This window comes from Mya arenaria, chromosome 17 (genome assembly GCF_026914265.1).
Source record: "Mya arenaria isolate MELC-2E11 chromosome 17, ASM2691426v1".
NCBI lineage: Eukaryota > Metazoa > Mollusca > Bivalvia > Myida > Myidae > Mya > Mya arenaria.
Genome location: NC_069138.1, coordinates 27,161,124 through 27,172,331, shown reverse-complemented (window position 1 = coordinate 27,172,331; position 11,208 = coordinate 27,161,124). Strand labels below are relative to the sequence as shown.

The window sequence follows — 11,208 nt, the reverse complement described above, 5'->3', positions numbered from 1 at the left end:
GTGAAGTACATACAACACCTAAAACTAAGCATTTTGTGGAGGCATAGAAAGATTGTGTCACTATTTAATATTTTTTTCGTCTAGTATTTACAAGGGGTTTAGTTGATTTAATAATGTAAACATCAACTTTGATTTTAAGTGAAATTTTATAAGTGCATAGGTTATGGCAATCAACCGCTTTTTGTTTCACACACAACTAGGTTTCAGCTATAGGTCACCACTACCTTGAGCTTAGACCTCAAAATCAATAGGGTTCATCTGCCAACCGAGTTTGAGGTCTCTGGGCGAAAGCGTTCTTCAGGTACCCAATTACCTCAAAATCAATAGGGTTCCTGGGCCATTTTGTTCTCCAGTTACTGATCAAAAACTGATTTTCAGCTCGAAGTCACCCTGACCTTGACCTAAAAATCAATAGGGTACCTCAGTTACCACCCAGCATAGCAAGTTCCGAGGCCTCATCGTTCTTCAGTTATGATTTTATTACTAGATGCCTTTTGAAGTCATAATAATTGTAACTCAAGAGCTCTACGGAGCCGACATCAAGGATTGTTTTTCAGTCGAGCAAGGGGCATAACTCAACATATATTATAGCCAGATCATTTCACTGTTAAGAGTGTAGCTTAAAATCCAACGTCATCTGTTTCATGTCATTGAATTACTCCATTATTCAAATATACTACCATGATAATTAGAGTAAAGCCCATGTCTACAAAGCGTCTCGAGTCAAGGTTCCAACAAACATAATTTTGAAATAAACAAATCAATGATATTCCCATCTCGTCACTAAGTATAAATAATGTTGAAACATTTTTGTGGCGATATACATGTACTAGCGGAATTAAGAAAAAGTCTGCATAAGTCCTTTACAAGAGATCCATGAGGGGCTTTGCTCTACTGGCATGGCTCTTGTGGTAGATTTTATTTCAATAGGCAACAAATATATAGTTTACTTGGAACGTTTTGTGTTTGGGTTAGCTGAAAACGTTGCACATTCAACATCTGAGGACAGAAAATGGTGTAAGCAGATTAGTGTCATGAACTGTTTTAATATGTGCCAATGACTAGTTCATATCCAAATCATGTACATACTAGTAACAGCACACATTCAAAAAGAAACCCTATGTTTTAAAGGGAATCGCTCATGTTTTGGAGCAAAAATAAGTTTTCCCGGTAATACATCTAAAACACTTATTTCACTCAATGATACCGAAATGGCAGATTAAAAACACAATTGAAGTATAAAAAAATATTTTGATGTTAGTGGGTTGCGAACCTACGCAGGTTAAGTCAAGAAAAACCCACGCCTGAAGCACTAATCTACAAGGACATTGACAACAGTCGATGGATAATTTGACCTTTAAAGAATACCACGATAACATCACGTGGTAATGTCAACCAATTGTGTTTCAACAAATTGCTGTATCCAAAACCAAGAAAGAAGGTCACAATCAAGGTCATCAAAGCACAACATTGATAGTTGTTATCAAATCTGTACACATGGTCCAAATTTCATTGCTGTAGCTTTAAAAATAAGAAAGTGGGTCAAGAGGTCAACATCAACGCCATCTAAGTACAAATTAATATATGTGGTTTGAAACAAGATAAGTTTTACTTATATGTCATTAGGAAACTTGTGACTCCCAGGGCAGGGCCAGTTTTGACCACATGGGCATAATTTGAACCTTCTTGGTCGAGGATCACTAAATGATTATTTATTCAAAATAGCAAGCGTCTGGGCCTAGCAGTATCGGACAAAAAGATTTTCAAACATTTCCCTATATAAGTATACCAAACCTGTGAACCCTAGGGTGTGGCCAGTTATGAGCCCAGGGGCATAATTCGAACAAACGTTCACAAGAAATTGTGTTCAGATGGATGCACCAACGCCAGACACTTCTGGTCTTTGGCCAATAGATCTAAAAATCAACCAACAGTGTGTGTATACCACGTGATAAATTGCGTCATAAATGCTACGTCGGAAGGCAATATTTTGATTTTAAAAAGACTTTAAACAAAGATAACTTCACTATTACTTCACCATTATAAATGAAACAAAGCGCAGTCTATGCCGCTTACGGAGCCCTGCCTTCAGTCTTTTACCAGAGTTTGATTGAGAGTTTAGTTTCTTTAAACACTTCTACAAACTTTTTCACAATACAGCCGTCTGATGGAGCACTGTCAAAACATGATTTTGGAAACAGGTTTGCCGGAGTGTTTAATGAAACTAAAAACTTAATCAATTTTGTTGTTGATAAAACAAATGCGGAGCTATTTAAGCGGCATAGACTGCCCTTTGTTTCATTTAAAATAGTGTTGTAAAAGAAATGTTATCTTTGATTGAAGTCTTCATTTTCAGCAAAATGTTGCCTTCCGACATATAATTTTATGATGTAATTTATCACGTGGTATACACACACTGACCAACCACAACTGTTAATTTTGATCTCTTTTTAACAAGGGCAAGGGAGAATACAACATAAAACCAACTGCACAACCCCCCCAAAACAAGTTGTCTCTCTTGAATCCTAGACTTGGCTAAAAATAGCACTTTTGTTTATACTTTCAAGGGCCATAATCTATGCATACATGCATGGACTGACCTGGCTAGTTTTCAAAAGGAACTGCACTCTGTATATATCTAACAACTTTCATCGAGATTCAATCAAATGTGAAATCTGTGTCATGTTCACAAGCAATTGTTTAAAGACACACATACTAAGTCCACATTCCCATAGCACAAGCTTTTCTGGCATTTTTATTTTTATTATTGTAAAAGGCCATATACATGGAAAAAACCCTCTGCATGAGTGTTAGATTGGTATGTAAAACAATTAGTGATCGACTGTAATGACCAATGTCAAAGAGCTCAACTTGTACAATAATCCCAGTATTATATACAGTTGTTTTTTTCCAACTACCCCGGTTGTATATATATAGCAATCTTGAGCATCCATGCTATGTAATATTCATTAGAAATTCAACTGTTCCTAATCATGGGCTCTGTTGTAACAGGTTTTACATATAAGAATGAAGATCCAAGGTTTGTACCACTTCATTTATGATCTTGCCTACATTGCAGTAACAGTACTGTACATTCACCCCAAAAAACAAAACAACTATAAATGTGTTTTTTTCTTTTTTCTCTTCAAGATATCACCACATAAGTCACCACATAGTGAAAACAAAGAGTGTCTTTGCCAGTAATATGTTTAACGGTTAGATTTGGCGACACGTTCCAACTCATCCTTCTTCTTGATAGCGTGAGAGTTTGAGGAGCCCTGAAAAGCCAAGACAATTTGTCATGATTGTGATAGTCTTTTTGAGAATATTTCATAGATTAGAAATAAATGAAAAATCATGCATCAATCTTTTTTGAGTGAAATTTAAAATAATTAAAAGCATTGCATGCAGTGCGAATGCATGTTATTGTTTCTTTCTAGTCAATCCCAGGGCAAACCTTGATTATATCTAAATAAAGCTGAAAGATATTGGCCTTTGCAACACATCTTGTTTGTATTGTATAAATCTTAAAATGTGCATGAAGTTTCATGTCATGAAACTTAATGCCAAAATTTTTTTTGATATGAGGCTAAGGCTAAATCTTTTAAATAACAACGACACAAAGGCTATTGACAATCCCTAGACTTCTTTGAAAAGTAAGGAACTAACTATTCACTATCCACAAGTTTTCCATAATAAATGCCATAATTACTGTGGAAAATTCAAAGACTATCAAATGCAGTGTACTTTCTGTAGCTCAATACAAACACAGTGACATTGCACACTACCTTTGCTGCGTTAATGAGCTCATCAGCCAGACATTCAGCAATGGACTTGATGTTCCTGAAGGCAGCTTCTCTGGACCCGGTGCACAGCAGCCAGATAGCCTGGTTTACACGTCTCAGTGGGGACACGTCTACGGCCTGACGTCTTACTGTTCCAGCACGTCCAATACGTGTGGAGTCTTCACGGGGTCCACTGTTGATGATGGCGTTAACCAGCACTTGAAGTGGGTTCTGAAGCGACGTAAATTGACAGGTTATTAATTCTCTATTAAAAGAATTTGAAATACACAAAAACAACAATATTGAAAGACATTTGTACACAAACAAAAGCCTATCAATTTTGCCAGACTCCAAATTGTTTATGTGCCTCAATGCTAGATGACAGTATATGAATGAGGATTCCCAGTTATTTTTTAATCATTTGTGTCTACATTGTCATATGTTCTTAAGAAATATATCACTTTACACACTGCTTTGATTTATAATTTACCAGACTTCCCTGCAACTTTCACTTTATAAAAAGCCTTTAAAATAAGTTATACAAAGGACTGTCTCATTTTGCAAGTTGAAATCATTCCAATTACGGATTTCATACATGTCTAAGTTAATATGTAATCATTGACAGCCACATAGACTAGTATCTATTATACACGTATCAAAATCTATTCAAGATTTCTATTACCAGACCTTTTTATTTTTCAGACCCTCTTACAAGACTTGATTAATGGCCAAACATGGGAAATAGGTTTTCAGACTAGGTAACATTAACATGGATTTTTTCTAAAACACAATGTTTTTACAGTCCCAGCATCTGATTGAAGCCTTATACAAATAAACGCAGAGAAAGGACAAAACTTCACATCACACTTTTTTTTATGAGGTAGTTCTCAGCTAAATTTTGTCCTTCATGAAAAATACATCAAAATTATCCGTCTTTCAAAAGGATGTCATAATTAGTTGCAAGGATATTCTACTATGATATACAATAACCAACCCACCTCGCCAGTAAGAAGGTGGATAATCTCAAAGGCGTGCTTGAGAATCCTCACAGTCATCAGTTTCTTGCCATTATTTCTACCGTGCATCATGAGGGAGTTGACGAGGCGCTCCACAATTGGGCACTGGGCTTTGCGGAAACGTTTCACCTGGTAACGCCCAGAAGAGTGGGGCAGGTACTTGGCATACTTCTCCTTGACAGCAATGTAGTCCTGGAAAGGCATGTTTATGTTATATTTGTAGGAGTGCAGGAGTGGAGGTTTTTTATATATTTATTTTAACGCAAACTTGTGTTCACTCATGGTTTTCAAATCTCTAGCCTGACTTATGAAAATTAAAAATTATCAAGGAGCTTTCAAGGACCTTTATTTGATTTAATAAAACTGGTGGTACTGGTAGGCAGATTAACATGTATCATGTTTTTCAGACTTCGCCTCAGATTTCAGGGCAGATTCGCCCATTGAACTGATGTCAATGAAAACTTTTATGCAATGTCTACACATTGTTTTGTGTTTATTTTAAAGGTCAACCAGCCGAAAGAGAAAAGCAATGTGCTACAAGCAAAGCATCCACAAAGATCAAACTTGTTTTGTAAAGATGAAACTTATACTACAGAAACTTCAATTGAAGCAGAACAAGAAAATTTTGGACTATTTCTGAGAAAAAGAAGCTCTTTTCAAGGCAAAAGAAAAAATTCAAGTAGTTCTAAGGAGTCTTTTGCAAATTTAAAGACTTCCTTCAAGCAGCCCATAATTCAAGTACTTTCAAGGCGAATGTAAATATTCAAATTTGAAGTACTCCTATTTCCTTAAGTTGACCTCTATTATCATGAAATACTTACAGTCAAGCTGATGTCGCTGACTTGAACATCCTCTGTGGACCATTTACCAAACAACTTGATCTCTGGCAGTTCGGCGACCACCGGCGCGGCTTCATCCCAGTTCTCCATGCTCTACCTGAAACAATCAAAGAGGAACAGTAAAAGCACTGCTTTCGTATTTATCCATTTAAATAGAACATATCATGTGTAGTATAACTGTATAGCACAAAACGTTACAAGCTGATGTTTGTTATATAGTAATTTATCAGATGATAATTGTCAATCCTGAAAAACAGGTCGGGTCTGTTTGAGGGATTCATTCCAAAAGCAGGCGTAAGGGGCAGACATCTTTTGAAATTATTTCCAAAGTCATTTGTATTCATTTCAAGGTACTTCCTATTATTTTTTTTATTTAAATCTAATAGCAGAAAACAGTCAATCTTTACTGTACAATAATAGACTGAAGTCAAAGGCTCTCAAAATGAACTTTCAGATTTACATACACAAATGACATAGTTTGTGAATTCTGTCTCATTTTGCAAGTTGAAATCATTGGATTTCATACATGTCTAAGATGAGGTAATCACGGACAGTACCTACAGATGCTGCTGCCCACTTTTTATGATCATTTAACTATTTGCACCGCAATAAATTTCCCAAAACCCCATACTCTTGTCTCAATGTTTTTCCTGCAAGATGACCAATTATTCTTTAAACAGGTGATATGCACAATTCATATTTTAAAAGTAACGCTCAGGATCTATTGTTTTTAAGTATAGGAGTCCACAAGAAGCATACATAAACAATCAATTCCAAAATTAATCACTGTTATAATATCATATAACATCTGTCTCATTTATAAAGTTGAAATCATTCCTTTATGGATTTCATACATGTCTAAGTAGAAATAATCACCGACAGTCATTAATTCTTTTTTTAGGTTTGTGAATTACGAGTCTCCATAATTTTTCGGGGAAAAAAGTATACTATTTTGGATGGTGAATTGCCCCATCATCAATCAAACACACCATTTTGCATGGTTTAGAAATGTGGAGTCCAGGAGATGGATACAAGGAATTGCAAAATGAATCACTGGTATAATATGTAAATAATAAAGTCTGTCTCATTAAGCAAGTTGAAATCATTCCAATTATGGATTTCATACATGTCTAAGTTAAAGTAATCACGGACAGCCATTAAATTAATCATTGTAGCATTTTAAAAATGGGAGATAAATTCAGTTGCATTCTCATGATGCATATCTTAAAATTAACCAGTGTCAAGTATGTCTGGGACTTTCAACATTTTGTTCCAGATCCATGTTTTGAACAAGGATCCCAAAGTAGCAGAAGATATTAAAATAAATCACTTGTATGGTATAACTAGTCAGTCTCAATAAGCAAGCTGAAATCATTCTCCTTGGGCCCAAAAAAATAAATGGATTGTTGTGTGTGTGTGTGGGGGGGGGGGGCACAAAAAAGGGGAAAATACCGAAAATAATTTTAGACAATTGTATAATGTTACAAGAAATTTGGCATTCCTTGACCATCCGCAATGTTCCATTCAATGACTCTTTTACTACCAGCTGTTTTGTCCAGGCTTATTAACAGATTAAATGAAACAAATAGTCTGATTTTAAAAATAAATTTAACAAGTGTGTAATGACATGGAACTTGTGCACCAAACAATGAAATCTATGTGTACATTTAAAGTAGGATATGTCCTAAAAGGCAGAGAATTAAGGGTTTCAGCTTAAATTATGTATATTGTCATAGGCAACAAGTATACCAAGTTTTATCTTAATATATTTCTGAATTATTTTTGGAGCAATAGCATTGTCACAGATTAAGCACTATGCGTGATGATACAATGTCTATAATACCTTTCCAAGACATTTCCTTCCACCACAAAAAAAATGCGCTAAAAATGGCAGTATAGGCATACGTTGTTGTTTGAACAAAATAACACAAGGGCATGGTAGTTTTTTTATTAGAATGGTAATTCTAACGCTATAAATATCTATTAAAGTGCAGTGAGGATTGCTGTGTACAGTTTTAGACAATTTACTAAAATAAGTACTGGACATCAGGGGTTACAATTGAATAGTCATTGACTGTCTCATTTTTTTTATTTGAAATCATTCTGAAGACAGATTTCATACATGTCTAAGTTATAATAATCACTGACAGTCATGCGAAATGCTTAATGACAAATGAAAGTTGAAAAATGAAAAAAGACGTTATTCTTTTAACTTGTGCAAATTGAATCACCGTCACTATTCAAGGAATTTGGGTATTGAATCAGTTAAAACGATTAATATCTTTAAATATATGAAAAATTGAAACACAAATATGTCAATAAGTATCAATAAACATTGAAATAAACAAATCAAAATTATTTGCACTTACCGATGTTCACGACCGGAAGTAAAAGAAAGAACGGGGAACACATGCTTCCGCTTAAAGATGCCGAAAAAAAGACTACGCCGAAGGATCCGCACTCGACGCAGGGGTTACGTCCCATACAGTAGCAAATTAAGAAAAAAGACCTACCCCCAGCAAAATTAATTTATTTATTATTTTCTGAAATATGCTTAACTTTAATAGCCCTTCACATAAGCATAGATAGTGTGCCCTCTGGAAATTGAGGTTCCCTTTATGATGTTTTTTTTTTAATATAGCATTAAATACGCGTGCGAGTAACTAATCATGAAAATATTTCAAGTGTAATCAAATAATGATCAGATCTATATCAGTGTGTAACACTTACCCCATCTCTTTGCAAACCTAATACTTTTTGAATTCACATTTAGATTGTTCGTAACAAATTTTAAAGGACTTGAGTGTGCATACATGCACGGACCTATAAACCATAGGGCCGTGATACATGTAATACTGTATATTTTGACATACTTTAATTAATAAACCTTTCACCTTCCAGTGTATTTCATAATCTACAGTATAGCTAAAATATTGAACACAGAAAAACGTTTATATGAAAATTGTATTGTATCCCAGGGAATGATTGTTTTCCATAAAAAAATATTTATAAAATTATTAATTGATACTTTACCTCTACTTATAAGTAGTGTGATTATTAAGATTTTAACATAGTTTTGAAGTGTGTTACGGCCATAAAACAATTTAGGCATTGCCCAGAGGCTCGATAAAACTAACGAACGATTACAGAGGCATGAAGCCAGGGCACCCGTAACACGTTTTTTATTGCCAAGTAAATGATGAGTGAACACATTTAGAGGATCACTGACATAGCGGAAGCAAATGATGTAGATAGACACTAAACAATTGGACACCTAAAACACAACCTAGGCACACTGGTATATCCAATGCTAATTGCTCGCTACATCCTCGGCACCCCATCGTATCATAATCTTATAGGTTATGAGACGCTGGGGTGCCGAGGATGTGCTCGCTTAGGGTAGGGAGAACATGTGACGTAACCGCCGCAGACTCTCAACAGTTCAACTCAAATTTGAACTCACGGGCACTGTTTCCAAGTTCCATATTTTTATTCAGTGATTACAACATACATAATTCGAGTAAAACTAACAGACGCGATCTGGCCACACCAGATCATCTCAAAAACTCACGATAGTCCATCTCAATTATCGACTCCCCAATAACCAAAATGGATAAGTATTTATAATGTTTATGTAGGCCAAAAATTGTCATCTAAACTACCCAAGCCCACACTTACTTGAAATTAAAATGATGACTTATTCATAACAGTGCCTTTGAACACAATCAGCTGTCAACCAAATACTCTTCAGCATATACTTACTTCAAATTTAAAATGATTATATGACCCGAAATATGCAGCCATAAGTGGACAATAACATATCAATAAAATATGCCCTACATTAATAATAAGTGTTGAGCAGAAAACAAATGATTAATCTTTGTTCGTTCATGTATGATAAATAGACATTGAATAAAAAAATATTTATTTCATAAAAGTAACAATAACGTTTTCGTTACGTTACAAACAGTCACAAGTTAACACTAGTAACTAGACTGGTAATTACGAAGATTTGTTTACAATAATTAATATGATATACAAATGTATAGAACAAACATGTGTCTTCCAATGTATGGTCAATTTCCCTCTTTTAAATATACAATTACACCAAAGCCTTACCGAGGATTGACATGGAACGCCCCGGATCAAGAGATTTCTTGATCCGGGTGGTCTGGATGAAACTGAGACGACAGTCCATCGACGGTCGCAAAACATCGGACAAGCCCGGACCCAACACGGCACCACAACGGATGAACACGGAGCCATCACAGAGCCCACATGGATTACCCCGTACCACCACGGCAGCGCCACTGACGGTCCCGGAATGACCCAGACCCTCCCAGACCAACACGGATGATATCCCTGACCGTTCTTGAACATCCCAGATCAGCTACGGACTGTCCCGGACCAAACACGGACCACCCGGTATGATCGCTGAGCAACGAGATATGCCGGATCGCCCAGGATCAACATGGTGCCACTTCGGACATTCCTAGAGCCAACACGGTCGCCTCACGGGCCGGCCCGGACTATTTCCGGATTAAAAAATCCTACTGAGTGGTCCCGGGCGGTCCAGGATGACCACGGATTTTTTTTACTATAAAATAAACCACATCACACAATAAATACATAACATGTATGGGTGATCTCAAGTCCACAAACGATACAAAATGTTCATCATATTCTGAGGTCATAGACCCTCCAACATTCCGGTATGTTACGTCGAAATCTCTGGCACGTGGCAATACATAGTCGTTTATGACACTCCAATTAAAGTAACACTGTACTTATATCTTTGTACATCGATCTGAATACTGTAACGTGCGACGTCGGAAGCCTGAGGAAGAATGGGAGAGTGGGAGGGAGGGCGAAAGATGGGGCGGAGGGGAGGGAGAAACTAAATAATATGATGCATTCAAGTTTAATTAATGTAAAGTGTGTGACACATTTCTAGGCAAGCAAATATTTGCTAACATAATGCATCTACACTTGTCAATTTCTAGCAATTCATAAGGTTTAATAAACAACATTGTCATGGAAACACTGGTTAAAACTCTAACCTAAAACATACATCCTCAATCCCTTCAGTTTTAAGAGCATTTAACAAATAATTAATGTAAAAGCATGAACTTGATGTCGAAAAATAATTTTAAAATTATGAAGGGTAACGCTATACGCAAAACTGTTAATGAATATCGATACCCGAAATACATGTTAGAGAGTAGAAATGTACGACTAAATAGAAGTTAATCATTCAAAGTTTGGGGAATAAGGAAGATAATTAAGAGTGAATGAGATAGATTAACAGTGCCTGATCTAGCGGGGCCCGGTGGATACACAAGGCCACCCCCCCCCCCAACCAATTGGCCTAAAATTTAACACAAAAAATTTTTTTGAACCTAAATTTAATACATGAAGAATCAAAACGCTAATAATAATATAACATTTCAATATAACAGTGAAATAGAAGTTACGAAGGGGGTGACGGAAGTGCCCTCCCCCTCCCCCCGATATGGAGCCGCCACTGGTCAAGTATCAATAGTATACACTATATGTATAAATAGATGA

General features: G+C 36.0%; 1 protein-coding gene across 1 annotated transcript; it reads right to left on the bottom strand.

The window, feature by feature from the left end:
* Positions 1–3,123: 3,123 nt before the first annotated feature.
* On the bottom strand, positions 3,124–8,029 carry LOC128224898 (40S ribosomal protein S5). The gene is made up of 5 exons (XM_052934988.1): positions 8,010–8,029; positions 5,623–5,737; positions 4,784–4,993; positions 3,789–4,016; positions 3,124–3,278 (listed from the first exon to the last, which is right to left on the bottom strand). Exons 2-5 carry the CDS (start codon positions 5,728–5,730, stop codon positions 3,210–3,212), a joined length of 615 nt encoding a protein of 204 aa, XP_052790948.1. The 5' UTR covers positions 5,731–5,737; positions 8,010–8,029; the 3' UTR covers positions 3,124–3,209.
* Between the last annotated feature and the right edge of the window lie 3,179 nt (positions 8,030–11,208).

Excerpts from the sequence above, each read along its gene's own strand:
- LOC128224898 (XM_052934988.1), bottom strand. The coding sequence starts at position 5,730 with ATGGAGAACTGGGATGAAGCCGCGCCGGTGGTCGCCGAACTGCCAGAG. Across the intron at positions 4,017-4,783 it reads TCCACCTTCTTACTGGCGAG|AACCCACTTCAAGTGCTGGT; the intron begins GTGGGTTGGTTA and ends ACGTCGCTTCAG. Across the intron at positions 3,279-3,788 it reads AGCTCATTAACGCAGCAAAG|GGCTCCTCAAACTCTCACGC; the intron begins GTAGTGTGCAAT and ends TTGGCTTTTCAG.